The sequence below is a fragment of the Pezoporus occidentalis genome, unplaced genomic scaffold, assembly GCF_034315485.1.
Source record: "Pezoporus occidentalis ecotype Australia unplaced genomic scaffold, CSIRO_AGI_Poc_V1 ctg52, whole genome shotgun sequence".
NCBI lineage: Eukaryota > Metazoa > Chordata > Aves > Psittaciformes > Psittacidae > Pezoporus > Pezoporus occidentalis.
In genome coordinates, this window is record NW_026915858.1 from 2,638,310 (window position 1) to 2,666,110 (window position 27,801).

A 27,801-nucleotide genomic window follows, 5' to 3' on the forward strand; every position below is an offset into this window, starting at 1 on the left:
TTTTTAGAAGACATACTTTTTCAAGAAATCAGAAACAGCAATTAAGAAATAAAGAAAAACTGGTTTTGGTTTTTTTTTTTCTTTGGGGGGCTTTCTGTTTCCAGTTGTCTGCGATAAAATCTGAATAATTACTGCAACATATTCTCAGTAATGAACTTTGCAACTCATTATTTCCAAGTGCAGTAGGAAAACAGACAACTTATTTGCATTACTAGCATATGACTTCAGCTGTTACTGTTGCTGATGCAAAATGCAACTGTTCAATAAACATAGGATTTAGAAAGTGTGTATTGATTGTATGCTCCACGTATTACTTCTTACACTTCTTAAACTGAGCCTTTTAATGACATAATTTTCCTAGTAATAAAAATATTAGAATACTTTCTGGTAGATATTCACATTTTTTATATAATAAGAAATGTGAGAAGTGCTGAGGAAAATTTCTTTCATCTGAATATTTCTAAGGAGAAACCTGAAGTTTTCTACCTCAAAATCTTCTAGTGATTTTTTTCTACAACTGCCTACATGATCTGAAATTCAAGAAAACACACCAAAAATTCAAAAACAATGTGCTGATTTTGGTACTGATTTTGGAGTTATGGATCAACTGAAATCCAAGATGGGCAATCAACTAAGCTGAAGAACTAGATTCTTAGGGAAGGAATGGTCACAGCCAACATTTGCAGTCACTTCATTAATGTACTTCAGCCAGACCCACAGAAAAACAATTTCATTTCCATCTGCACTCTATCAACTATTTATTTACACATTACTATGTATCTACAGATACTTATTTAAACAAGACCAAAGTAGGCTCTTCGCATAGGTAGTAGACCTAGAACAGCCACTGCAGAGATTTACTCCAAACCTATGACAAGGTTTCCTGCACATTCACTAAAAACAGTCTCATTTTCAAGCTGGGTCAACACAATGTTTCTGTCAGGATGATAAAGACGTCACTTCACACTAATCAGGTTGGTGGATACTTAATTGCATGGGTTCACATATTAACATTCTGGGATCAACAGTCTGAGAGGGAACTCTGATGTTCATCATTCCATTTCCTTTTCCTGTGCACACTTTTCAACTTTATTAGATATTTTACTGATTTGTTTTAATTAGCAGATTTTCAAAAAAACCTATTATCACTTCACTTTTGGGTCTTTAAAAACTAACTTTGTCAACGACATTGACTTGTCAGTGTTGTAAACAAGAAACTTCAGGTATTACTACATTTAGTAACAACTGAAGAAACAGATAAAAGTGGGGACAATAAGTGAGACACCATATAACTTACTGTTTGAAATGACAAAGCATACAGGCCATTAGGAGAGTACTTTAGCTTTCTAATATGTAGCTCAAGAGTGTTTTGTTTGACATATTTATTTCAGTCGGTGACTGAGAGTATAAATATTCACACCAACTATGCTCACTTTTATCCTCATATAATTTTTTTAATTACTACAAAAAATCTCTTCCCATAAGCATTTTTTGTTTTAATGTAGTTACATAGTAATCTCATATGAGGGAGATTACAAGGGTAAACTCCCTCTAGTTAAAATTCACATCTTTAATTTTCTTTTGTCACAAGGAATTGAAGCTCTTCATTCTGAAATCCAAGAGTAGGTTGGTCCTACTGAAACAATCCCAAAGTGGTTGGACCTGGTTTACCCCTGGCCATTTACCAAGGATATCTTCCCTGTCATGCCTCCCACAGCACTATTCTGAGGTTAACCATAAACCATTCTGAAGAGAAGCAGGGACAAGGGCTACTCTCATTCCAACCTGCTGAGGAAGCTTTATGCTGCGAAGAGTAAATAAGTATTATTTGAGGAGAAGAGTAAGGACAGAGTATGGAGGAGGGAACGCTGCTGGCAAGGATATTGATGGCATCTCTGCAGGCCTGAACAGGGTGCTGCAGATGTTGACCCCTCTGTCTTCCTGCTATGCTCCACAACAGAGGAAATTTAAGAGATGTTGTAACTTACACATGGACATTACAAATTGCATGCTCTACTAGTGAGACAGCCTGGCACTTGGCCATGTGCTTTATCCCACAGACAGTACTGCCTTTCCTGAACAGGCTGCTGTGGCTGCCACACTTCAAGAGGGAATACATCTGGTGCCACAAAATATCAGTCAAAATATCAGTACAGCTAAATATGCAGGAAAATTTGGAATGGAAACAAGAATGATGGGGCATACAAAACCAGGAAAGAAATTAAACAAGTAAAAAAAACCTGCCTTCCAAATGTCAGCTAAAATGTCTTTTCCTCTGGGCCCCCTAAACATTGTAAAAGGAGCGCAGAAGGGGACAATAACAGATGTCAATGGAAAGATCAGATCCTTTGAAGAGAAGGTGTCATCAAAAGAGGTGAAGTATGGCTCCTATTCATAATATAATTTTGAAAATATGTAATCAGTCCCTTTGAGGAAAGTCAACTTATGCTAAGTGAAGCGCCCTTTCAATGCTAATGAAGTTCCTAGGGTTCAAAACGTCTAGAAATCATTATAACAATGTCCTCCAAAGGTACAGGAACCATCATCCATTTCCCTCACCACACGTCCCTCCTCCCCCTCCCCCAAAAAAGGGGTAGGGAGAACAAGAACAAAGGGAGAAGAAAATAAATGTGGATTTACACGGATTCTTACGGCTGTTAGGATGGGAAATGGAGCGGCCAATGGGCAGGATTGTGGTGCCTAAAGGTCTCAGAATAGTTGAATAGGCAAGGTGAGGAGCTGCTGGACTGAATGGTAACATCCAAAGGTTTTTAAGATCTCTAAAAGACTGATCACTTTAATAAAGAGAGAGCACGAATTATTATTTTCCTTCCATAAATTGACCTAAAACATTTTCTGCAACATTTTAAAAGACCCAGAAGTGAAAGCTTCTGTGAGGTATTCCACAGGAATCAGCATTTGTTCCGCAGCAGTACTTTTACTGGAAATTAATTTAAATATTGCTATCAATGCAAAAACCATACAGCTCAATAACTCTTGCATGATGAGAGCAGGACAGTAATGAGACAGGAGAGTCATAAAGGGTTTGGGATTCTGACTATTTGGTCATTCTGAATAGTTTTAAGTCACAGATTCATGAGTAAGGAATACAATCTCACTTTATTCTGGAAAGCGGTCGGTTTGGAAAATGTTATACTGTTCAAGCAAATATTTGCATGGTTTCAGCATGATGCTTCATTAAAAGGGTTTAAACAAACCCTATCAGGACAAATAAGTCATATGGGTGACCACCTAATTCTCTGTGCATATGATATTAGACAGAGATAGACCACAACGCTTTTACAACGAATTATTCTGCTGTCCATGGTTGAAAAAAATGTGCTTTTCAAAACACATAGTTAACAAGGTCAGAAGAAATCATCTGACACAGAAAGATGTAAAGAACTCAGTGTGCTTAGACTACCAAAACAAAATTGAGACATGACTCAATAGAGAATAAATATCTTTGTGGGCATGAAAAATAGGGTATGAAAAAGTGCTTTAGATAAGCACAGAAAAAAAAATGCTATACGTGATGAAGTAACATTATCAAAAAGGTTTTCATTTCTATGATTAAGGCTGATCAAGTATTGGAATAAATAGGTCAAAGTCTCTTTCTGTGTAATCTGATACCTTCAGATCAGACGAGTTTCTGAGAGGCTTCTGAAAATTTATTATGCACAATTGTGTAAGATATAGGAGTCTATACTGAAATTTGACAAAATATTGGATTTATGTTCTCTATTGCTTTTAAAAATACATGAATGAAAGAGAATTCAACATCAGCAGGAATTCCTTGTTCTCAAGGACTGTAGTCAGAGTAATCATACAAATTCCCAAGGCCACTCTGTCTTACATGTTCTCCTCTAAAGCTGTCACTGACCTCCCTCACTACAGAAGGTTTACGTACCTGCAGTTCTGCTTGAACCAAAACAAGCAATTACAGGAGGCAACTACGGTGAATGTATAAAATAGATACAGTGTTCAAGGATATCTTAAAACACTTGATAAGCATAGCATATGAAATGTAAAGCCCCAATTCTGAAACTTTAAGTGAAAATGTTGGATAAATAACCCTATACACAGTTGACATTTACAGCACAGGAACAATATACCCTACTCAGACATGTTTTTGTTGAAGCTCTACCTTTTAACTTTAGTGGTTGCTGAAGGAAACAAAGAATTAGGAATTGCATTGGATTATCTATTTTTAATTGCATTCTTTTCCTTCATGCCTGATAGACATTATATTGAAGTGGTATTATATTATTCTAAAGTTTTTGTTAGAAAAAAATAATAATCAGAAGGACTTTAGAGATTATCAAATAATCAAAAATTTAACAGAAATGCAAAAAAAAAATAAATACAGAAATAAGAGGAAAAAAAAAACTACAAACTTTTAGGTGAAAAAGTTTGAAGTTCATGATTCCAAAAGAGAGCTGAACAGCCCTGCAACTGGCGGAATCCTCAGAGAAAAAAGTTAACCACTAACCAACCAAAAACATACAAAACGGAAGTGAGTTAGCACCTAAAACAATAAAAAACAATGGGAAAAGGAAGCATTTGAAGCAAGTTCATAGAAATTTGCTATGGATTTTCAAGAAAAGGTAGGTAGATCTGAATAGAAACCGTTTTGGCCTTTCAACAGTCAAGAGGTTTTTTCACTAAATACAGCATTTTTCACACACTGAGAGTCAGTAAAGATGAAAAAAAAATCAGAAACATTGCAGAGCTTGTAAACACTGGGAAATTGCTTCTAGTCAAAGAACAGAGAGAAAGTTGAGTATTGTGTAGCCACTCAGACAACAGACGTACATTGGAATAGTTGCATACATATTTAGATTAATGCTGCCTTCTCCCATCATGCTTTAGGTAGCATGCATTTTCTGGCCTGCAGCACAAGACCTGCCTTTGCAGAATGATCCACGCGGAATTTGTAAGTACATTACTTTAAAATTACTAAGATAGCTATAATAGCATTGTCATGTAACACAGCTGAACACTTTACTGTGTACTTTCATTCTGTCCTCAAAGATCAGAAGCACAAACGACCTTGTGAGTAGTCAGCACTAAAATTAGTCAAGAGCAGCAAGTAAAACTGGTTGATCAAGAGATTCTGCACAAGAATGCCAACAGCTGAAACCAGTACTAGGTATACAGAAAACACACAGGCAAGCTCTTATCATTAACTCTGCCCAAGTAGAAAACAACCTGACCAGGAGCTTCTGGGCATCAGTAAACTGGGGCCATAGTATTCTGGGAGGCAGCAGAGAGGAATTTCTCTGGTCCATTTATGTTTTCTTCTCTGGTCATTATCTTCAATGTTTCTGCTTTTTCTTATTTTTTTTTCCTATAACCCTCATATTTTAATTTCATATCTCTCTTCCCTATCTTGTTATTAATTCACATTTTTTTCTCCTACAGTCATCTGTATTACATAAGAGGAAGAAGGGGGATTTTAGAACAGTGCTGAAAAGCTTGTTCATATTTAGTGGCGTATCATCAGGTTGCATTTTACTCTCTCATCCTTCAAACTAAAAAATTAGGGTTTGTTACTGTCTGTTCTGAGACAGACAGCTGGCATATAAGCCAAACCAGGACTCTGAAATTAATTCAGTTCTGCACTCCTTCACATTTTCAGAGTAAGATCTGCTATTCAATAAGTTAGTTGGTGTACGCAGTACTGCACTGATAAATCTAATGGCAACCACACAAGGAAAGGGCAAACCAATGCACCTGCATTTACCTTTGACGACATCTTTGGTTAGTAATTTCTGAATTCTGTGACATGCTTACCATTTTTCACCAAAGAGCTCTTTTCTTCAACAAATGTGGAAGCATAAAATCTGCTTTGCCTGTAAAGCACTTGGGAGGTAAAAAGTAATAATACCATCAATGCTGACTGTCAACTTGTGCAACTTGCAAGAGTCTACAATTGTTTTTTAAATTAATTTCTTTCTGAAATGATGGAGGAAAACCTAAAAGTGAATAACTGTGCCACATTCTGGTAGAGTGTGCCCAGGTGTTCCTCATTTAACATGTCACGTTCATCTCAGGTGTGCAACACCTACACATCAGGGGCCCCAGCAGACTGTACCCAAGGGCCTTTGCTTATTGTCCACGGATACCAGTGCACACCTGGGTCTCAGCCTGAAGAGATGTTAAGATTCAGCTGGGCACTCACCTTGCTCTGGGAATTGGACATTCTGCAAGCCAAATGCACCAGATATGACCGAGGGAAAAAAATGACACATTTATGAAGAGTGCATAGGAGAAAGAGACAGGTAATCTCCAACATCCCGTGGCAATGCCTTGAATCAACGCATTTCCCCAGTTTTAATATTTTGAAAAATACATTGTCTTAAATGCTGTACTGTCTAGATCATGCTTTTGGAGGTTAAACTCTACTGTTTTTTAAAAAACACTACTACGCTTTGCTCTCAGTCTGCCGTAGTATTAACCAGCACTGACCTCACATGGACATGATGGAAATGCAGGAACCAACGTAACCTGTTATATTTTTTTTCTTTTAATAGAAATATCAATTATCTGGTGATTTTACTGTTATTTCCATTCCTTATTGTTTTTATCTCATTCCTGAAGCAATAATTATGCTATTAAAAGGACTGAGGTTACTATCAAATATCCACTTTCAAATTTTATATACACAAATTATTTATTTTTTCATTATCCTTATGACTCAGAGATGCCAGGTGACATTTGTATTATTCTATCATCTTGCAATATAATGTAAAGAAGGAAGGTTTTGGTAGGAAGCATTCACCAGATCAATAGAGAAACCAACCATTGTCCTTTCAGAAACTAAAGATGCCTTCTCATACTTCTTACTATTTTAAAAGCTAGAGGGCTGTCCAAAAGTCTGTAAGATGTATGGGAGCCTTAATTTTTTTCAGCTTTCTTCCAGAACTCTTAACAGTCTGGCTGCACTTGTTCAATTATTTTGGGGCATCATTTTGGTTACAAAGCCACCAGAGTTCCCAGTGGGTAAATCCCTCTAATATTTGTGTTCTACCTGTGTCTGCTAAAAGCCAGGAAAGCTAAAAAGGTCATGCTTATGTCTCTACTTCCCCACCAGTAGGTCTTTGTTGCAAGCCTGGTGGTTGCACACAGTCAAGTATGTGAAAGAGGGTTAGTATTTCTCAGCATTTCAGGCCAGTTACTATCCCGCCTTTGAATTACTTCAGCCACAAGAAGGCATGCTAGAATGTATTCATGCACAGAAACAGTGCTCAGAGATGTATCTGCCCTCTACCAAATTCTGACATTTTGAAGATTGTGGCAACACAACCATCTTCTCATTGTATTCTAGTTTCATTTTGCAAGTCCCATTTAGCTAGAAGTTGCTCCCTGTTCCACTTAAAATACCCATTCTAAGGAAGTGTAATACAAACCCTGTATCTGGAATATTTTTCCTTAAGGCAACAATTACATTTCAGAAACTTTACTATTTTATAAATGAGCTTTCAGGTTTGACTGCTTTTCCATGCTTCTGTAGAAAACATCTAATTGCCTAAGTCATTAAATATACATTTTCTAAGTAATTCCCTTTTCCCAGAAAAAGTTTTGATCATAATTACTGGTCATCTTTCATTGATTGATTATGATTAGTTTGTGGATCTTATTTTAATGAATTCATCTACTTACTTCTGTGACCCCATGAATGCTTAGACTGCCTCCCAAGACAATCTATTCTTATAATGTGAACACTCATAATTCATGATCGCTTGTTGCAACAAACCAGTCTCTGAATTAGCACCAGTTTAGAATACTACTCTAACTTTCTATTTTTTAAAATTGCAGAACAGCCAGAGAAACTAGATGTACAAATCAGTCTTTTCTAAATTGTTATCTATTAACTTGGCTTTAGAAGGAAAACTGAAGCATTTTTAATGAAAAGGAATTCCAAGTTGCTATGAAACGTGACAAATGATAATGCCACTGTAGTAGCATTTTCACTTCTTGAAAAGATAACACTCCAAGGAATCAATAAAATGTAAGATATCATAAATGGAGTACTCAGACCAATTAAAATGAGGTTGAATAAACACAGCCAAAAGGAGAAATTGCTATGGAAAATCATTAAAATGGCTGCACTATGATTAAGAGATATTACATGCCTTTAAATCTACCAGAGAACGGTTCTGTTCCACAACACATTAATTCATCCAGCTTTCTTTAAATGACTTTAAAAGAAACATATATATTTACACTATAAATCTATAAATGTCTAAAATTCCACTAATTCACAAGTCCTGAACTGGAATGAATAACAGAAAATAGAACGTGAAAATAGGATGTTTTCAGTCATGCCTTTACAACACCAAAAAGTGGCACAAAATCTTCCCCTTGCCCCCTCGTCCTGAAATTTTGCTTCAGCAAATCTGAGGAAACGCATCCCTTGGCAATGGAAAGTGAGCAGTGTTAAATGCATTTGTTTCCAGTTGTGTTAGGGAAGTTTCAGAGTATCCCACACCCCAGATGCTCTCCTCCTCCTCCTAGCACCATAAGGAAGGACACCACAGGTCAAGGTAACACGAGTCACCTCATCTTCAACAGTTTCAATGTTTGCAGGCATTTTCTTTCTCTGTGCTTACTGACCATCACAGGTCCTGGCAGTACCTTCCATCTAATCCTTGTTTCAGTACTTGGGGCACTTAAATTTTTCATGAGTGCCCAAACCAAAAAACACTGACTGCTAAAGTATCCACAGCATTGACCGACTTATGCATCACTTAGGCCCCATTGGCTATAGTCTTGTGTTTCTGGAGCATATAACTATTTATGTATAGTAAGGAAACAGATCTTGGGTAATAAAAATAATCCAAATCCTGGGAATGAAAACTGATCCACAGAAAGATACAATGAGTGTGCAAGTGTGCAAAGCCAAAAAGAATGATCACATAGTGTGATTAGGGCTCAGGGACATAAGAGTTTCATCAGTCTACAGTGGTAAGACCACAAGCACAAGTAAATTTGTCCGCTTGTTCAAGGTCCAAGTTGGTCAAAACAATGCCAGCATGGATATTTTAACACGCATGGTTAATCTGCAAGCTAGATAACTGGACTATAGCTCAAGATTTGATCTTATATGCAAAATGTTAACTATAAAACCAGCCTTGTACAGGAAGTTCCTTTCATAGTTCTAGTTTCAGTAGCTTACATTGCCCCAGTTGACAAATTAAGCAGCAAGCAATAGGAGGAAAGCTTAATGTGAATTACTTTATAACATTTCTCCAAGGCAGAAGCACATTTTGAGCAGTATTATCCAGATTAGTCCCTCAGAAGCTAATTTTAACCAGCCTGGATTTTTGGGTTGTTTGTTTTTTTTTTAACTCTGCTGGATTCCTGAAGCAAGGAATTCATAACCTACATAAAAATGATCTGGTTGAAATGTGCTTATTAGACTTGCATGTTAATTGCCTTGATTTTTTTTAGTCTGATGATAAGAGGCTACTGCAATTCTAGACTGTACAAGGATTCCTTACAAAAACATTTATGATGAAAAATATAATGAACCATATAAAAGCAACGTTTTTATAGACCATAAATTATATACTTTGGAGGCTGCCATAAGCACCCAGTACTGGGAAGTCTCTAACTATCCTATATTTGCATACTATTTAGATGTTAAGGGTCATCCAGACAGGTAAAGATTTGGAAAAAGATAAAAAGAATGATAATCATCTGGACATTCCAGATGATAACAGCCTGCAACTGAATCTGAAATAATTCGTAGAAGCAAAATTTAAAGATGAAATAGGCTTCTCTATATTGCAAAAGGCTAACAGTTCAGAAAACTGGATCACATTTTTCTCTGAAATAATTCAGGATGATTCTGGGGTTTTATACAATCACTTCCAAGTACTGCAAAGTATGTGATATTAACCTCTTCTTATAGGACAAAAGTCTGGTCAAATAGAAAGCAAACGTGCCTCATTACAGTCAAGAATAACGAAGGCTGAGCCTGGGACAGTCAAAATCTGGGATGATGGATTTATCCTCCATTCTTACATTTAAATGATTATTAATTTGGCACTTTTCTAAGCATAAAATAACAGTGAAGAAATTCAGTGTCTGTATTTCCTGTCCCAAGCTCACTACATTGTGCCACATCTATTTAAACACTGGATGGTTTCCAGATGTGCACAGAATACTATAAACCACTAATTTTTAAAACACTGTGCTGCATAGAAAGACAATAATTTTACTTATCACCTAAATCAGCTTAAAGTAGGGCATGTAGATGAGCATCAAGGATAATAATCTTTTTTAATAGCTACAAAATATACTGAGTTTTTGGTTTAAAAGCATATTAACATTCAATAGCAACAACTTGGTTTATTGCACATTAGGGTAACATTTTGAAGCACTTAAAAACAGCTCAGCAGTTACATCACATCTATGAGGCCACTTGTTCTAATACAGATTGTAGATACATAAAATGTTCACAATATTTTACTCAGTGCCTGAAATTTAATCTTCTTTGGACAGAGCCAAAAATAACTGTGGGCTATATGGTCCAGTCATACTAGTTTATTTCGTAGTGAGTGGATATACTTCTTTCCTTCCATTAGGATGGACCACATGATAAAAGGACATGCCTTCTTGTCATCACTGATCAGCTACCTAATTAATTTATTCTTATGAAGAAGCATCTGCAAGTGTCTGTGTATCAACAGTTATAGCAGTATGCAGTCTGCTGTCAGACGACCAAGCCAATAATGTGCTGAGAAAGCACAGATGGTCAGTTGTCGTCCTTTCCCTGACACTGAAGTAGATGAGGAAGGGACTCCTTCAGAACTGGATGCACTTAGCCTAGCTTGGGCAAACTACCACAGGATGGAACAGCAGCCTCACTGGATGCCACCGTTTGAGCCAGATGTCTTCCATTCTGCTACCTTCCTGCTGATCTGCACACACAATGGGCACAGTATGTCACAAAGCTGAGAATAACACTTTCTTCACAATTACTGCAATTTCTTAATCTCCAAAGAAACGTAACAGTTCATGAACCTTTACTTCTTCCATTTTGCTCGCATCATGCTTTATTCACTAATAGCTTTCACAAGATTGAAAATAATGTCAAGCTTTTTCATTTTATTTTTCCATACCTTAAACTGCAGGAAGCAAACCAACTGTGATGTCTTCATAAGCTACAGGGTGTCCATTTCATAGGAGCTCCTTAAGAAGCTGGATATTCCTGGATATTAGCTAACTTCACTATCTATTTTATAATAGTAATATTTTATAAACACTCAAAAATCAAATTATCCACCTTTGATTACAATGCATACTTAACTGTAACACACTGAAGTAAGTTCTCAGCAGCTTTACCCAGTCAATCCAAATTACTTTCATACTGCAGCCTTTTCTTTATGAAACCTTCAGGTCTACTGACATAAGTATCACGTGCTAAAAGTAAAAAAATCCACGCACGTTGCTGAATTCCACCTTCTGCCACCATTTGTTGCAGAAGACGGAGCTGCAAGTATCACAAAACTGGCAGAGTAATTGCTGAGCAAGAAAGGAATGTGACAGTTTGTTGTAATTGTGGATTTTTGAACTTTTTCCCTTTATAGTTCCGAATTTTCAGAATTTTTTTCAGGAGAACTTTAGCTCAGATCTTCCATTCAGCACTAAATTGCATAGGTCAAACTTTGTAACTGCAGATCAGCCAATGGCTATGTTATTACAAAATCAAGCTGTTAATATCAAAAATTGCCTGAACTGTTGACCTCCACTGGCACTGCAGAATGATGCAGTTAGGCTGCTAATAACAACTGTTGTCCATCACCTAAGAGAGACACATCCTTTTGCCTAAATGAGTATCCAAACAAACAAGAAGATAATTGCGAAGAGAAAACCCTAATCTGGAAAACAAAAAAAAAAACCACAAAACCAAAAACAAACAAAACACACCAATCAAAAATCCGAAAACAACACCAGATGAGGAGCTGCAAAAAAACCTCACTTCCTCACTTATCAATAGATATTTGGGCTTAAATATCTTGCAAATCTTGAGTAAGTGAATGTAAGATGATAGAACTTGAAACTCTATTTGCAACCAAGCCTTTACGGTTTATGTTGTGGTTTAAGTCCAGCCGGTAATTCAGAACCCAGGACAGTTTAGCATGGCTGTAGAAAAGCTGAAAAAGAAGCAAATGATTATACAAATAAAAGTTGCTGTGACTTAAGAAGAGAGACTGAAGTAGCTACATTTATGAGCATAAATATTAGACAGATTTAATCAAAGAACATACCCACCCATGCTCTCTGTGACAAGAGGCCTTATCCTTTGACAGAGGCCTTACCCTTTGACACTAGGTATCCAGAGCGTTTTGGATACCACAGTTATATTTCTTTTAGTTAATGAATAAAAAAATTAATGCACACTCTACATTAGAAAATGAATTAAACCTGGAAAATATTACATCCTATGAATATTTTACAGCAGATTGTGTAAGTAAGTGGAATTATCCAGTGCCTCTGAAGATGGTAAGGAAGTTATCAAAGGAGTTATAGAAACACTAATGCAATCTATAAGCGAAAAGCTATTATTCATTAGTAAGAGTCCTGTAACAGCAGGAAGATACTACAAATTAAAATTCTCAACAACTTAAAATAGCATATTAGTGGCCAAGATGAAGGGATTAAGGCCAAGATGAAGTAATGCACAGGCCAAGGATCCTGCAACATTCTTTTTTAGTCTTCTATTTACTACAGTTGTTATCAGTAAAAAACACAGACGTAAAAGTTTTAGGAAAAGGAAAGGCATAAGAACACGGTATTGAAAGAAGATGTAACAAATGCCAAGTAACTCAATTCAAAGTGGAACAATATATGAACGGTAAACAACTTCCACAGATGAATCACACCTCAACTACTCTTCCATCTTACATTGTTTTTCCATTACTCATTTCTTTGTTACTTTGCTGAAATTATCATGTATGGACAAGGTTCATCAGTTTTAGAGCTCTTCTCACTTCTCCTGGCAGTCAGAGGTAAATGGCAACAATTCTCTCTGCTATCTTCAATAAAGGCTAAGAGTTCCTGCTAATTAGCTTTACAGCCACAATCAGTAAAGTCAGCTAACAGCTGAAAAAAATATTAGCACATCCAAATGTGTGTAAGTATAACCTTATATACCATGTACTTGGATTCCTGGATTTAAACCTGCAGTTCTCATGTTATTATTACGTGCTCTTGTATATTTTGGAATATGACACATATGTCAATGTCGATTTCTTTTGATACAACTGTTAAAGCAGTGAATTCTGTGTATTGGTTGGCTGTGTTCATATGATCAGATTGCTTGTTTTACTGGCTTTTATAACACAGAAATTCTAGAAGTTGCATTTGTCACAGAAAAAGTCAGTAATTTTTAGTAAAATATACAGATTTGCTGCAACTTTTTCTAAGTCTAAAACAAACTAAACATTATTAACTTGGCCACCACAGTCTTTATCATGTAGTATAATACTACCCTGTTAAAAGTGCACATTAGCGTCAAAAACAGTATGAGTCACAGAAAACTGCATACTTTTAAAATAAACCTGTCTCCTATAACATGTACTTTTATTTTCAATTTAAAATAGAGTTTCTTTTCTTGAATTAGAAGTGTTAAGAAGAAGACTCTCAATGGCCAGCTTTGTGCACTGAAGAAAACAGAAAATGCCAAATTTCAGGGTCCCACAAAAAGTATACAGCAGAGGAGACAGCACGAACCAGGCTCTGAAGGTCTGCCAAATGCAGTCCCCCTCCTTTTTCCAGCAGTGAACACTAACATTGCAAATTCTCATGAACCAATTTCTAGCTGTAAGAATTTACTTTTATGAAGCTGTAATTAATTTAATAAATTAAGATGTTTTTCCATACTTAAAAAGGAAGTTTCTGCATCACTATATAATCAGTAGATCTCTTCCTGAAAGACTAGTGTTTAAGTGTGGCTTTGCATATATTTGTTAAATAGCATACTGGATTCAACAGCAAGGATGCCACAGAAGCTTTGCGATATGCAAGTTGAGGTTAAAAACCATGTCACTTTTATCCTGGTATTTGCCTACAAAGTACATTAGAATTTGTTTTCCAGACTAAAGGATCTTGAAATATTGAAATAATTAACTACATATTTCTTAATAAAATGTACAAAACCAAAAGAGAGTGTGTGCCTGTGTGTCAAACAACTACTCTCACGCCGTACACCCAAAAAAGGAACATCATTGCAACCTTCCATTTCTGAATTTGATATATAAATCCCAGAAAGGCTGATTAAAAGTGTTTTACAGAGTTTTACCCAAAATGGAGGAAACAAAGCTGGAAAAAATACTCCAAACTGGGTGAGGGTAATTTAAAACCAGAATTCAGCTTGTAGCTGCTGTACCTGCCCCTCCCACCATCACTAGCCTGCCCAGCCTCTGGCCTAAAATATTGTAGAATTTGAGAATTTTACCAGGATCTTCATCAGGATCCCAATTTCAAAGTACCTGAACTGAAAGTATGGCTTTTAAGAATATGAAATTAGTACTTTTAAAGAATTATTTCTTTAGTTACACCTGAGTATTGATACAGCCAATTTATTTTATGAAAAACCTGTGGACTGTAAAGAAACAAGGTGGAGGAGCAGAACAGCAAAAAGTCCAGGAGAAAAAATACAGAACCAAAAGCTTTCATTAAGAAACTGCAGATTAATCCTGTTTTGAAATGGGTGTAATTAAATCAGGGATTAATAAAAAGACTCCATAACAAAGACCTTAAATGCTACCCAAACCAGCTTGTTTCCATTCTGAATCTCTCTTTTTATTTGCAAAGACTGGCATTACAATTGAAAAGGACTCAAAATGGAGTGATGTACACATCATTGGTATTTCATGATGCAACTGATGGAGTCCCTGAATGGATATTGCTTTGCTTTTAAAAAATAATTTAACAAGAAAATCTTCAATTCCACTAATCAATCACAGGTGGCAGAAATGAAAGAAAGAAAAAGAAATCAATACTGTCAAATTCATAACATATACATTGTTGGCTGATGACATTTGTTCCAGATGTACAAGAAAGCCCACAACACTTTATTACTATGGATATAATTATTGTGAATGTTTTTTTCATGTTGATCAACTTGCTTCTGAAAGTTGTTTTTTTTGATTGTTTTAAACTTGCATAATAAACATGCAATGAAACATTTCTTGTTAAAGTGTTTTTTGCAGTCATCTTGTTTTCAAACAAAGATTTCATAAAGTTGCAGTGTTGTATCAGAGCATTACCAAAATAAGAGCAAAAGCTAAAGAGGAGGGTAAATGTGAAACAAACTTGATGAGAATAACTCAATCTTGTCCTGAGACACTCCAGTCTTATTAAAAATATGTGCACAATCAAATCCCTTCCTCCCAAACCCACCAAAACCACAAATAAATATTAACTTGGAAGAAAGGGAAGACATAAAGAAAAAGAAATATGATGTCATCATGTACTCATCTTCTGCATAGCTCAACCCACATATAGTAAGGCACTATTTCCCCACAACTTAAGTGTCCACAACAATCTTTTACAGTGCTCTGTGAACTACATATAGTTCCTTCCAGGATGATGAAATAAACAGGTTTAATGAGTGTTGCTACCGTGTCACCCCATGTGTGATCTTATCGACAAGGGCATCATCTGGCAGTTTCAGAAATAAGCTGTCAAGTCTCTTCCTACGCGTGCATGTTATGTATAGGGATATCTTTTGTGTGTGCAAGTGGTTGGTTTGTTTTCCAGAGTTGCTGTTATTTTTCATTGTTCTTTAATCCAATGTTCTCAAAGCAAATACACAAGAAAATAAAAGCGCAGTTGGATCATTAAAAACAGAGCTTTGGTGCTCCAAAAAGCACACAGCTTTGGGGATTTAAGAAATCTGTTAGACATTCCCAAAGGAGCTGGGAAATACATGGACAAATTTTCATCTGGAAATCCTCATCTCAGCTTAGTTGAGCTGGTCTTCGTATTGTTTACGGAAGCAATCACCAGCAGGAAAAAATTCCCAGCAGCGTTCTTGGTACATTTTCCATACATAGGATTCCTGAAAGAAAACCAATTTAAATAATATAACTTGATTCAATAAACAAGCACCAACCGTGACTTTTTCCCTTTTATTTATATACTGCTTCACTTTTTTGATTCCCTGCATATCAGGTTGTTGTATATCATCCTACAAATTCACATTAACAATTTTGATTCATTAGAGTAGTTTCTTGATATTTGTTACCTAGAAAAAAAGCACTGAAGAAACACATAGAAAAGAACTAGGTAGATCATTCCTATTGCACACCGAGGAGCACTGAAAAGCTCAATCAAAGCTGGTCATGAGACAAATACCAGGGTAAGTAGAATATTTTCTGTCACAGAAATTTGACTGAATTTTTGCGTTGGTCATTTCAAAACATGACTATACATTACATAAACTAAAATGGCCTTTAAAAGCATTTCTTAGAAGAGCAGTATTTTTCTGAATTAGCGGTGGCTTTTGGGGTTTGTTTTTTGTTTTTTTGTTTTGTTTGTTTGGTTTTTTTATTTTATTATGATTTGTTCAGGTAAGGGCTCTGTCTCTAGCAGACCAGAGAATGGTAAAAGATATATTAATTTATTTCCATTTTTATCACACCACTTAAATGCTTTTTATCATACAAATTCCATAGTTGAAAGGACATGTGTTATACAAGTTATAGCATCATAGACTCATCTAGCTTAGAAAAGACCTGTAACACCATTGAGTCCAACCATAAACCTAACACTGCCAAGTCCACCACTAAGCTTTGTCCCTAGAAATTACATAGCATAAATTACTCTCAGTTTTCAAATTATCAGGTAACAGTCTCAAACCTGAACACTTAGTAGAAATCTGGCTTCAGTGAACATAGGACTGTAGGCCAATGTTAAAAAAAAAGCAAATAAAAAAGACTTTTTTTAAAAATATCTCAGTTAGTATGAAATTCTCAAATGACAAATGGATGTTCAAAACCAGCAAAGCAAATACATAAAATCTGATACTGGACAAGGCTGAGAAGATTTATATGAAGAAGATGACTGTAATTTCCCAGTACACACATCAGAGTTCAGAAAGAGTAAGCAACATTGATTTATAGCAAATCATCCCTCTGACCCAAATCTGTAGGGCTACATATATGATGCTCTTAAGGTTTCTTTTTTCTGATCTGCAACATAGGAATATTTGCTTAGTCAGTTGCAAAACTTCTACTAGAAAAAAAAACAGTAGTCTGTAAATTTGAAACTTTTTTTTTTTTACTGGCTAAGTACGCTTTAAGGAAGTTGAAGGAATCAGTAGAAGTTTGACAGAACAATAGCAAAGAAGAAATCTCCAGGTTTCTGCCACGGGTTTCATTTTAAATGTATACACAAGCTCTTTCATGTGGAGTTATCCATGAACATAGACAAAGAAGATTATATATCAATAACAGTAAAGGACAAAGACTATTAAAAAAGAATCAACAGGAAGAAATTATGAGTGCTGCTTTCATAAGATGCTTAAATGTTCTGTATTGTCTGTATTTATATTTTGTGAAAGTAACGATTTAGGAATAAAAGGTCAGATAACAAAATAGGAACAGAAAGCACTACAGAATTGATATTCAAACTAATATGAAGCAACCAAAGTCCTAAGAATTGTTTAGAAGAATGAGAAGTAAGTTACGTACCATATAGGGAGCTATTAATTAGAATATTCCTAATACAGTCTTATTTAAAACCTGTTTACATTCATAGAATTTATCAACCTACCTGTCCTGTATGCTCTGTTTCATCTTTGTTAATAAGATACATGAGAAAAAACCTACAAGCAAAGAAACAGTAATTATGAATACATTAGGCAACCCACAGAGGGATGGATATTTTTCGGATGTATGGTGATAATCCTGTTCATGAACTTACAAGTTCCAGAGTTCTATTTATGATAATATTCTCAGATATTAAATATACTTTCCTGACACTCTTGACATTCAATCACTGTTCAATGAATAGTATGCTAAAATGTGAAAGATTCAGTTTGATTTACAGTAAATTGCAGCAGAGTTTAAAAGAAGATTTACTTAAACTTTTGAATTTAAAATTGTAATAAGACATTTTCTTGCCCAGAAGCACTAACTTGGAAGCAGACAGAGAACAGTCACTGGAGCTTTGATTAAGAGATTTCTCTTATTGAAATTATAGGCTGGAGATATTTTACTAGTGTATATAACTCAGGATCAACCTGAGCAGATCAACAAGACCCTGGTCTTAGGGTTTTGAGGTAACAGACACTAGGTGATGATTTCAAAATTTCACTCATAATAGACATTCTTTCAAAATATATGTAAAAATATAAACATAAATATGAACAAAAATGTCAAAAAACATTTCCTTAAGGTATGCACATAGAACGTTATTGTATGTTAATTGTGCTGTGCTTTGTAAGCAGGAACAAAATCCCACATGATGGTGTTTTCAATGTATTTTGTTTGTACAACCTGTTTTTCAGGTGGAAGTTCTCTTTAGGAATGTTTGACTTTACATTCATAGAATCATAGAATCATAGAATCGTTAGGGTTGGAAAGGACCTTAAGATCATCTAGTTCCAACCCCCTGCTGTGGGCAGGGACACCTTTTGTGCACATACAGTGCTAGTTCATAAACATAAACGTCAAAATGCATCCACTGCTTCAGGCTGACAGCACTATTATAAAAGTACACTTTGTCACTGGCTTTTCAAACGTATTTGACGGGAGAGAAACAGTATGATACACTGATTGTGGACCTGATAAGTGGCTTTATTTCCAGATTTAAAAAGACTGAGTTCAGTGTCCCAGGTTTTCTTTGTCAGACTCAACACTCCACTCACAATATTTTGTCCAATGTAAGCTTTCCCTCTTTTATCTTACTCCTTTGCTTGTGCATTATTCTCTCCATCTGTCTCTAGGCCAGGTCATACTGTTGCCCTGCACCTTACACAACACATTCACTTTTATAGCTCCACAGTAACATACTAAGTTCCTGGTTTCCATCTAGCTCACACAAACCTGGTGTGTCACAACCAAGCTGGAAACAAGGTAACAAAGTTTGTTCAATCCTCATTCCTATCCCCCCAGAATGATATATTCAGACAGCATGAGTGAACATTAAAGCCAAACAGTATTATTACTTATGCAAAAGAGCTAATCAGGTACTTTCAGAGTGCAGGGGTCATGACTTAGTGAGGAGTTCATTTTTACTGTACTCACAAGTAATTGGCCAAGTTGTGCTCCTGTAGTGTGTGTGTTTCGAAGCCATGGGGCACTGTGTCAAAGTAGTCATTTCCTATTCCACAGATAAAGCACTTTGTCTAGAAGAAAGAATATAGAGCACTTCAACACTATATATAACCCTGTCCCCCTTTGAGAAAAGACCAATAAAAACGTAACAAGTTTCTTGAAAATAGCAGTGCATTAAGTGTAATATGTGCTGAACAAAAAAGCTTTTCCTTTAATGATTGGGACTATGTACCTCAGACAAAACACTTGAATAAAAGTTTAACTGCCATCAGAATAGCTTCTTTGCCAGCTGTAAGTGATCAATTATCAGGAGAAAGAATGGCATACAATGGTCAAAGCTCATTTTGATTTTTTTTTTCCCTTTAACACTGTAAGTAGCAGTCACTGTAACATCCAGCAATATTTACCTCAATGCCTGCTGTGCTCGTTCAGCTGAAACTGACTGTGCTTAAAGTTCAGATTACAAAACATAGTAGGTTTGCAACACTTTCCCTAGGTGTTGTAGGCATGTTTAAACAACAGCATAGAAAACTACCAAGTACGGGATACTTTCAGACTTAGATTAAAAGAACATAAGTCACCTGAACAAAGAAACTGAGATCTGAGATGAAGTGTAACATGACAGTGTTGACACTGTAGCCTGAAGATCCAAAAGACTTAAGTAGCCACAAGCATGTAATTCATTATAATATACAGAAATGTACAAAGATTTTTCTTGTTTATAAAAATGAAGATACAGGGATTAGTCTAAACTTTAAAAAGTCATGAGAAAAAAGGTGTTAGTCTTTTTGTGTGATTTTTTGTTAACTTACAAATGACAGCAAGAAACTGGCCACATTTGATCTGGAGGTATTTAAAAAATCCATACTAGGAATGGGAAAACAAATCCAAAATATACTTAGATTAGAGTATCAGTTTAGACACCTTTGTTTATGTCCCATGCAAAAACACATACAAGATAGCACCTAGCACCTGTCAAAGCACAGCATACCTCTTTCATAGGAGGCAGCACAGAGTGGTAAATGCCATTCAAAACCTGGATGCTAGCAGAGTTTCCTCTTCATAAAATTGTCTGAAAGGAATGTCACTGGGTACTAACAGAACTGCTTATGTAAGTTCTTATATTTTGTTACATACAAAAAAAGTCAATTAAAAAAAAATATCAGCTATTATGTCCATCTAATAAACTGAGATGTGACAGTAGAATCTCATCCAGGATATCTGACATTGGACCATGTACAGAACTGTATTTTCCTCTTAGTTTAAAATATTATCCACTAATATTTTTATTGAAAACAGATATTCATGAAACTTGAAAACAGGGTATAGTTTACCCATCGAATGTTCTTACCTCCATGTCTTCCTTAACTTGCTCTTGCTGATCTCTTAACTCACCAAAAGCATCAATAATTAAACCTAGGGTTTAAGTTAAAATTATAGTTAATGTTCAAGAACAGAACTGTGACAAAGAATATTTGGAAATCCAGGGACAACTCTGACAAAGAACATTAAACAAGAATCTTGTACAGAAATTCTAAAAGCCAATGTATACTTCAAAGACCAAAATAACATGTGAAGAAAAAATAGCAAGTTAAAGAACATGGCTACCAGTAACATCACTGAATCACAGAATGGTCGAGGTTGGAAGGGACCTCTGGCGATCACCTAGTCCAATCTCTCTGCTAACACACGTTCACCTAGAGCAGGTTACACAGGGTCACATCCAGCTGGATTTTTAATATCTCCGGAGAAAGAAACTCTACAACCTCTCTGGGCAGCCTGTTCCAGTGCTCTGTTATGCTCAAAGTAAAAAAAACTTTTTCCTCACATTCAGATGGAACTTCGTGTGTTTCACTTTGTGCCCACTGCCCTTTATCTATCTGCTATTCAGCCAGTTCTCACTCCACCTCAGTGTCCACTCATCTAATCCACACTTCCTAACCTTACCTATAAGGATGTTATGGGAGACAGTGTCAAAAGGCTTGCTGAAGTCAAGGTCGAAAACATCCACTGCTCTTCCCTTATCTACCCAGCCAATCATTTCACCACAGAAGGCTATGAGATCTGTCAAGAAAGATTCCCCCTTGGTGAATCCACACTGACTACTCTTGATAACCTTGTTTTCCTTCACATGCTTACAGATAACATCCAAGATGAGCTGTTCCATCACCTTTCCAAGGACTAAGGTGAGATCAACCGGCCTGTAGTTTCCTGGGTTCTCCCTTCTTGCCCTTTCTGAATGTTGGAGTGACACTGACTTTCCTCCAGTCCTCAGGCACCTATCCTGACTCTCCAAGATGATGGAGAGTGGCTTAGCAATAACATCTGCCAGCTCCTTCAGGACTTATGGGTGTATCCCACCAAGGTCCATGGATTTGTGGGCATCAAGTTTGCCTAAATGATCTCTAACCTGATGCCCCTCAGCCAAGAGAAAGTCTTCCTTCCTCCAGACTTTATCTCTTTTCTCCAGGGTCTGGGATTCTTGATGGCTGGCCTTCGTAAAGACTGAAGCAAAGGAGGCACTTAGTAACTCCACTTTCTCTGTATTCTTTGTCACAGCCAGCAGTATCATTTGGAATTATAAAATGTTTTATTTACAGTGCCAGAGTTCAGGGATTAATTACATGGCAGACGCAGAAAGGGTCATAGCAGTGTGAATTCTCTCTCATTACTGGAATGGGTCGCGGAGGGAGGTTGTGAATGCTCCATCCCTGGCAGTGTTCAAGGCCAGGTTGGACGAGACCTTGGGTGATATGATTTGGCGTAAGGTGTCCCTGCCCACGGCAGGGGGGGTTGGAACTAGATGATCTTAAGGTCCTTTCCAACCCTAACGATTCTATGAATCTATGATTCTATGATTATTGTTGTCATGCAGTACAAAATTCCACTGTCAGAGCTTTATGGAAGTAAAAGGTCATTTCAGGGAGATACAGAAAGAAGAAGATAAACCACCACAAATTCTATGGCTCAGATTCTAAATTATTTATGATTCTCCCTTTTCTTACACCAATACAAAGGACTAACTCCACAGTCACTACTGATACAGCTGTGCTGTAAAACTGATGAATACCAGATGAGAATTATACTCAAAGGTTGACAGCTACGGCTTCTACTCTTCAGCCACTCGCAAAATAAAGAAATAAACAGTATGAGATAGGCCACTTCAAACAAAAAGAATTCTGCACCCTCCCAAAGCACTTTAAAAAACTTGCTTGAGTAAGAGTTATAAACAATTTACCACAAGCTCCAAGTCTTGCTGATTATTTACAGGAGGCTTTTAGAAAAGGCAATGAGAAGATAGAAACTGTAGTGATGCCAGTATTCTCACAGCAAGGAGCTTTTTTAGCTTCCACTGATCCTGTTAAAAGCCTGTTGATTTTCAAGAGACTAGAAAGAAGAGAGTATGGATAAAAGCCGGATGGGTGTGATTTACTATATAAATCTGTGCTTCATGATACTCGCTGGCTGAATCTTAGGTGTGCAATTACCATAGCACTAAAATCTTTGTACTGCAAAATAACACTTTCAGTCCATGGATTACAAACATATACCTTGAATAATTGCAAGCAGGATGACAATCACAAAGAAGAAGAAAGTGATGTCAAAGATAATCCGATAGATTTCATATTCATCTCCTGCTGGATCCTCTATTTCATCACCAATGCCTCCACCAGCACGCACTCCAACATACATGTGAAACATGTAGCACTAGAAAACACAAAATAAAGGGGTACAATGTTTGTCTGCTGCAAAAAGTAAAAATACCCATCGTTGCAAATTCAGAAATTGGCAGAACTGGAATATGGTCTAGGAACTAGACTATGTCAACTACTTAAATCATCTTTTTCTTCCCTTTGAGGTCGTGTATATTTCTGAGGGTGGTGAAATGCTGCTGTGCTGCATTGTTTCATGTTCTGTCATTACGCAACAGGTCAGAAAGATCACAGACTAAACTACCTTAAGACCAGCAGCAAGCCATGATTCAGATACAATCGTTTCAGTAACATACAAGTAGGAAAAGCCATTACCATCCCCCCAAACCAAACAAACAAAAGCACAAACAAAAAACCCCAACCAAATGAAGAAAAAAAAAAAACACAACACAACCAACCAAAAAAACCACCACAACAAAAAAAAAAACAACACCAAAATTAGAGACTTGTGAAGAAGACAGGCTAGTTTGTAATGAAAAGATTCTGAGACTAATACTGTGAAACAATGATCTGATAAATGGTTTAACAGGTCTCTCAGTATAGTTATGTGTGACGCCAGCAATGCAAAATTTCCAGTTTATCGTGCTATAATTTAATAGAAAATTATGAAACCATTGCCAGAGGTCAAGAGCAGGGGATCGGTTCCTTTTCTTTAAAGTAGCTTTGCAAACTACAAGTTCAAAGTTCTCACTCCCTATCAGAAAGTAGCAATGACAATAACAGTAACATTTAAGTGGTATCAGTTCCCTAGAGGAGTTCAATATTACATGATATATTGAAATAGACCTAACTTTGTTGTACAAGACTATCCTTTTACAAGGACAGTAATAGCAACACATTTTAGAAATTCTTTGTGGTTTAACCTCTACCTACCATCCACAACTGCAAAGCCATCACATGTCTTCTATTCATTTACAGATGTGTTTGTTTAACATACACAGGGTATACTCTAGGTGTTAGGGATTGTATTTGCATTTGTTCCTTTGCCTTCAATTATAGTCTTTCCTATCAGTGTCTAATGACATGACTGTATGAATAGGAATTACAAAAAGATCAGGACAAAACCACAACAGTTCAAGAAAAAATCCAGAAAGCAAAATAAGACTTACTGTTAGCATATCATCACATTTCATGTCTGGCATATCACCATCTTCACTCTTGTTGTAGAACTTGCGGAAAAAATTGAATGCCACTACTGTATACAAGTATACTACTACTGCCAGTAATCCCACTGTTAGAACAAGCTGGAAGACACAATTATAGAGTGGATATAACACCACCATGTAATTATGCTATACAATTTTCTTTGAGAGAAGAAAAGTAACAATAATTTGTATGTACTAGCAGAAGGAAAACTTTACTTTTTATCTGTCTTGTATCTTTGTAATATGTGGTAATAAATCTGCATACTTTCATGCAAATGTGCATTTCACCTGTTTTATTTTGAAGGAAAACAATGCTTTAAAACCACAACTACAAAGACAAATCTTGCAAAATCTAACGGATACATACACAGTCAAGAAATGCATTAGAATTATATAATTCCCACACAATCAGACAAAAACATCTGAAAGTTTACTACCTAATAGTACTACTATTACTAATACCTATTGTATAATTATGTTAGAGTACTTCCACTCATTTAATACTAAAACAATTTTGTTTACATCTATGAAATCACACATAAAACTAACTATTCCTAATATTATAATATCTACCTCAGAGAAGCAGCAAGAAATGCCCCACTGCTCAACTGCAGCGTCATTAAAATTTTGCCTTGAGCTTTACAGAAAGCAGCTGGAAGTGAACTGCAATATCCTGCAAATTGGTATTTCTCTTGCATAGCTGCCAAGGGGATTGGGAACTAAAAAGTTCCCAATTATAAAAAATGTCCCCTCACTTCATACATAATTAGATAATGTACAAAACTTCAGGACTATTCTTAATTTCAGATTTCATAGCTTCTGTAGAAAAAAATTTATCATCAAAAAGCTGAGTTTCTCAAACGGTCCTCTAACAGAAACAGTAACTCCCAACTGGACCTGTCTTTAGATGAAACGTGAAAAAAAAATTAACAGCAACTTTATGACACAGTTGCTTGTAACAGTGAGCTACTGTCATATATCCTAGTCCCACTTTCTTATGCTTATAAACACCATTGGCTAGTTGCCCCACTAACCTAAGTTCTAAACTTTACAATGAAAAAACAATTCTGTTGCCAATCTGCAGAGTACCTGAGTTAAGTCACGAACAAATCTTCCCTGTAAGTGAAAAAGCTGGAAAGAGATGACAGCTGATACCTGTTTACCATTGTGGGTCACTGATGACAGGATAGTTCGTAATGTCTTGAATCCCATTGCAATGTCAAGGAGATGAGCAGCAAAGAAAAAATTGTTGTAATGGCCAAGGACTGACATGGTCATGTACCACGCTAGGTAAAGGAAAGACTAACAGAAAAAAACAAGTACATCACAAAATAAAACTCATTGCCTATTATCTTTAACTTAATTCAAAACACTAAAGAAATTGCTTGACTGCTCTTTTCTTTAAATAGATTTTTTTCTTTTTTAACATGGAATTTGCTTGAGATCTGTAAGAATTTTCTCTGTGCAAAAAATTTTAAATCAGCATACAAAAAGCTCACAAGACATGGTCAAAATTGATGTATTCTAAATTTGAATTTGTAAAAACTAATTTTGAAATTGCCAAGCCCTTATATTTAAATGTTTGCAATGTAAATTTTTTTCTGATTTAAATGGTTTGTTTATGAATTTCTAAATAATTACATTTAAATATTAAATCATGAAGGCGATTAACGACATGAAAAGACTGTAAGCAACAAAAGGAATTTTATAGTTCAAACTACTACAGCTACTACTTAAACATGTAAGTATTATTGAAGTAGTTTACTATTACTACAAATGTTAATTTCAGCATTTGCGCTATCATTTAATTTTTATTGGACTTACATGTTTATAACTGAAATTAGAGTCCCTCCCTTAGAGAAAGAAAACCCAACAAACGAATACTGAACAAACTACAGATCATGCTGTCAGTAGACCTGGTAACTCACTGTTCTAGTCTTTCTCATCTAAAGTCAGGTTACACTTTCATTCTCCTAGTTCTAAAATTGTTTGTTATCCAACCATTTTTTCCACCAGCAATAAAGCTGAGCTAGGCAAGCAATAATTGTAAGACTCAAATTTTCCACATACATTAACTATACCAATCAGATTAAGCGCCAGGAATTTTCAAACGTTCATAAGATTTATGAACAATATGAAAAATGGCAGTTAGAATTTAAATAGTTTTCGAATTCTACAGTGCAGTTCTTGCTTATTGCTTCTGAATAAAGCACATCAGAAGGGGACAGGAATTGACCAAATAATCCAAAACCCGTGCAACTGGGAATAGATTTCAGCAATGTCTTTCTAAGCGTCTAAGATTTTCTTCACCTATGCAATAAATTAAATACAATCCAGAGTATTTCATACCTCCCTTTGAAGCACTTCGGGCTAACAAGTGTATATTGCCTTGTACAAAGTTAATATATACATACATGTGCAGACATATATATACACACAAACATACTCTCATAAACTTACATTATCAGTGAAAACAACTCCTAATTTCCACATCTGATACTTAACATCAATGGAATTTAGCCTGTAAAAATAAATAAATGAGCTTCATTTTACAACACAAAAAAACCCAGCTGATCTATTTCTCCAAAAGCTGAAATACATCAGAACCTTTTCTAATTCACATTTTACTCTGGAATGGACCCGTCAAAAAAACAAAAACAAAACCAAAAAACAATAAAGAAACAAAACAAATAAACAAAAAAAACACAAAAACAAAAAATGGGGACAGAAAATATGTATAGATACTGGTTTGGATTCATCAAAATAATGCTGACTGATGTCTGCAATGTTATCATATGCACACAAGTGAAATGAACTTTGTAATACATGAAAAAAAAGAGATTTTTTTTTTTTTCCCATGTTACCTATCTAAGCCTAAAGTCAAAAAGGTCAGAGAATCTGGAACCCAAAAATACCACTTTTATACCATTACTTATGATAGCATATTATGATTATTAGTTATGATAGCATATTATGATACCTTTGGGTGATACAATTAGATGACATTAAAGACAAACAAAGGAGCTGAAATGAATCTTGAAGCCTATATCCTCTGCTTTTCCCACTAATATCAGAATAAATGTGAATGAGAGAAATGTACATTAAAAGCTCTTGCAGAAAAGGACCTGGGGTTCTTGGTGGATTGCAAGTTGAACATAAGCCAGCAATGCACACTCACTGCAAAGTAGGCTAACGGTACTTTGTGCTCCACAAGGAGGATGGCTGCCAACAGGTCAGGGAAGGTTACCCTTCCCCTCTAACTTGGCACTGGTAAGGCCACACCTGGAATGCTGGGTCAAGGTCTGGGATCCCAGTTTCTTCCACAGTTTTTTTTCTTTGTTGTATTAGCCTGCTCTCTTCAGCAAACTATCATGTTGTACAGACTGGTACTGTAAACTCTTCTCTCCAAATTTTCGACTTGTATTTCTTTGATTAATACCTTTAAATATTAATCCCCTTCCCACTCTATCAACATAAATAAATATCTCAACTTTAGGCTACATTTTTTGCACTAGAATTAAAACCATTAACTCACTTGAAGCACTTTTTTAATCCGCTATAGAGAAGTAATACAACTTACCAAACACAATGCATACTTGACTTTTTCTTTTTGGAAAGGCTTGGATCATGTGTAGTAAATCAATG

General features: G+C 35.9%; 1 protein-coding gene across 6 annotated transcripts in view; it reads right to left on the minus strand.

The window, feature by feature from the left end:
- Window positions 1-14,578: 14,578 nt before the first annotated feature.
- The window catches only part of RYR2 (ryanodine receptor 2), a 382,151-nt gene continuing 368,928 nt past the window's right edge, over window positions 14,579-27,801 (minus strand). For all 6 annotated transcript variants that reach the window (XM_062637382.1, XM_062637380.1, XM_062637379.1 and 3 more), the window contains 8 exons: window positions 26,617-26,677; window positions 25,312-25,458; window positions 24,121-24,255; window positions 22,850-23,006; window positions 20,650-20,714; window positions 19,269-19,369; window positions 17,794-17,845; window positions 14,579-16,078 (listed from right to left, as the gene is read on the minus strand). In XM_062637382.1, coding sequence (XP_062493366.1) covers window positions 15,983-16,078; window positions 17,794-17,845; window positions 19,269-19,369; window positions 20,650-20,714; window positions 22,850-23,006; window positions 24,121-24,255; window positions 25,312-25,458; window positions 26,617-26,677 — 814 coding nt within the window. In that variant the 3' untranslated portion in view covers window positions 14,579-15,982. The remainder of the gene's footprint in view (window positions 16,079-17,793; window positions 17,846-19,268; window positions 19,370-20,649; window positions 20,715-22,849; window positions 23,007-24,120; window positions 24,256-25,311; window positions 25,459-26,616; window positions 26,678-27,801) is intronic.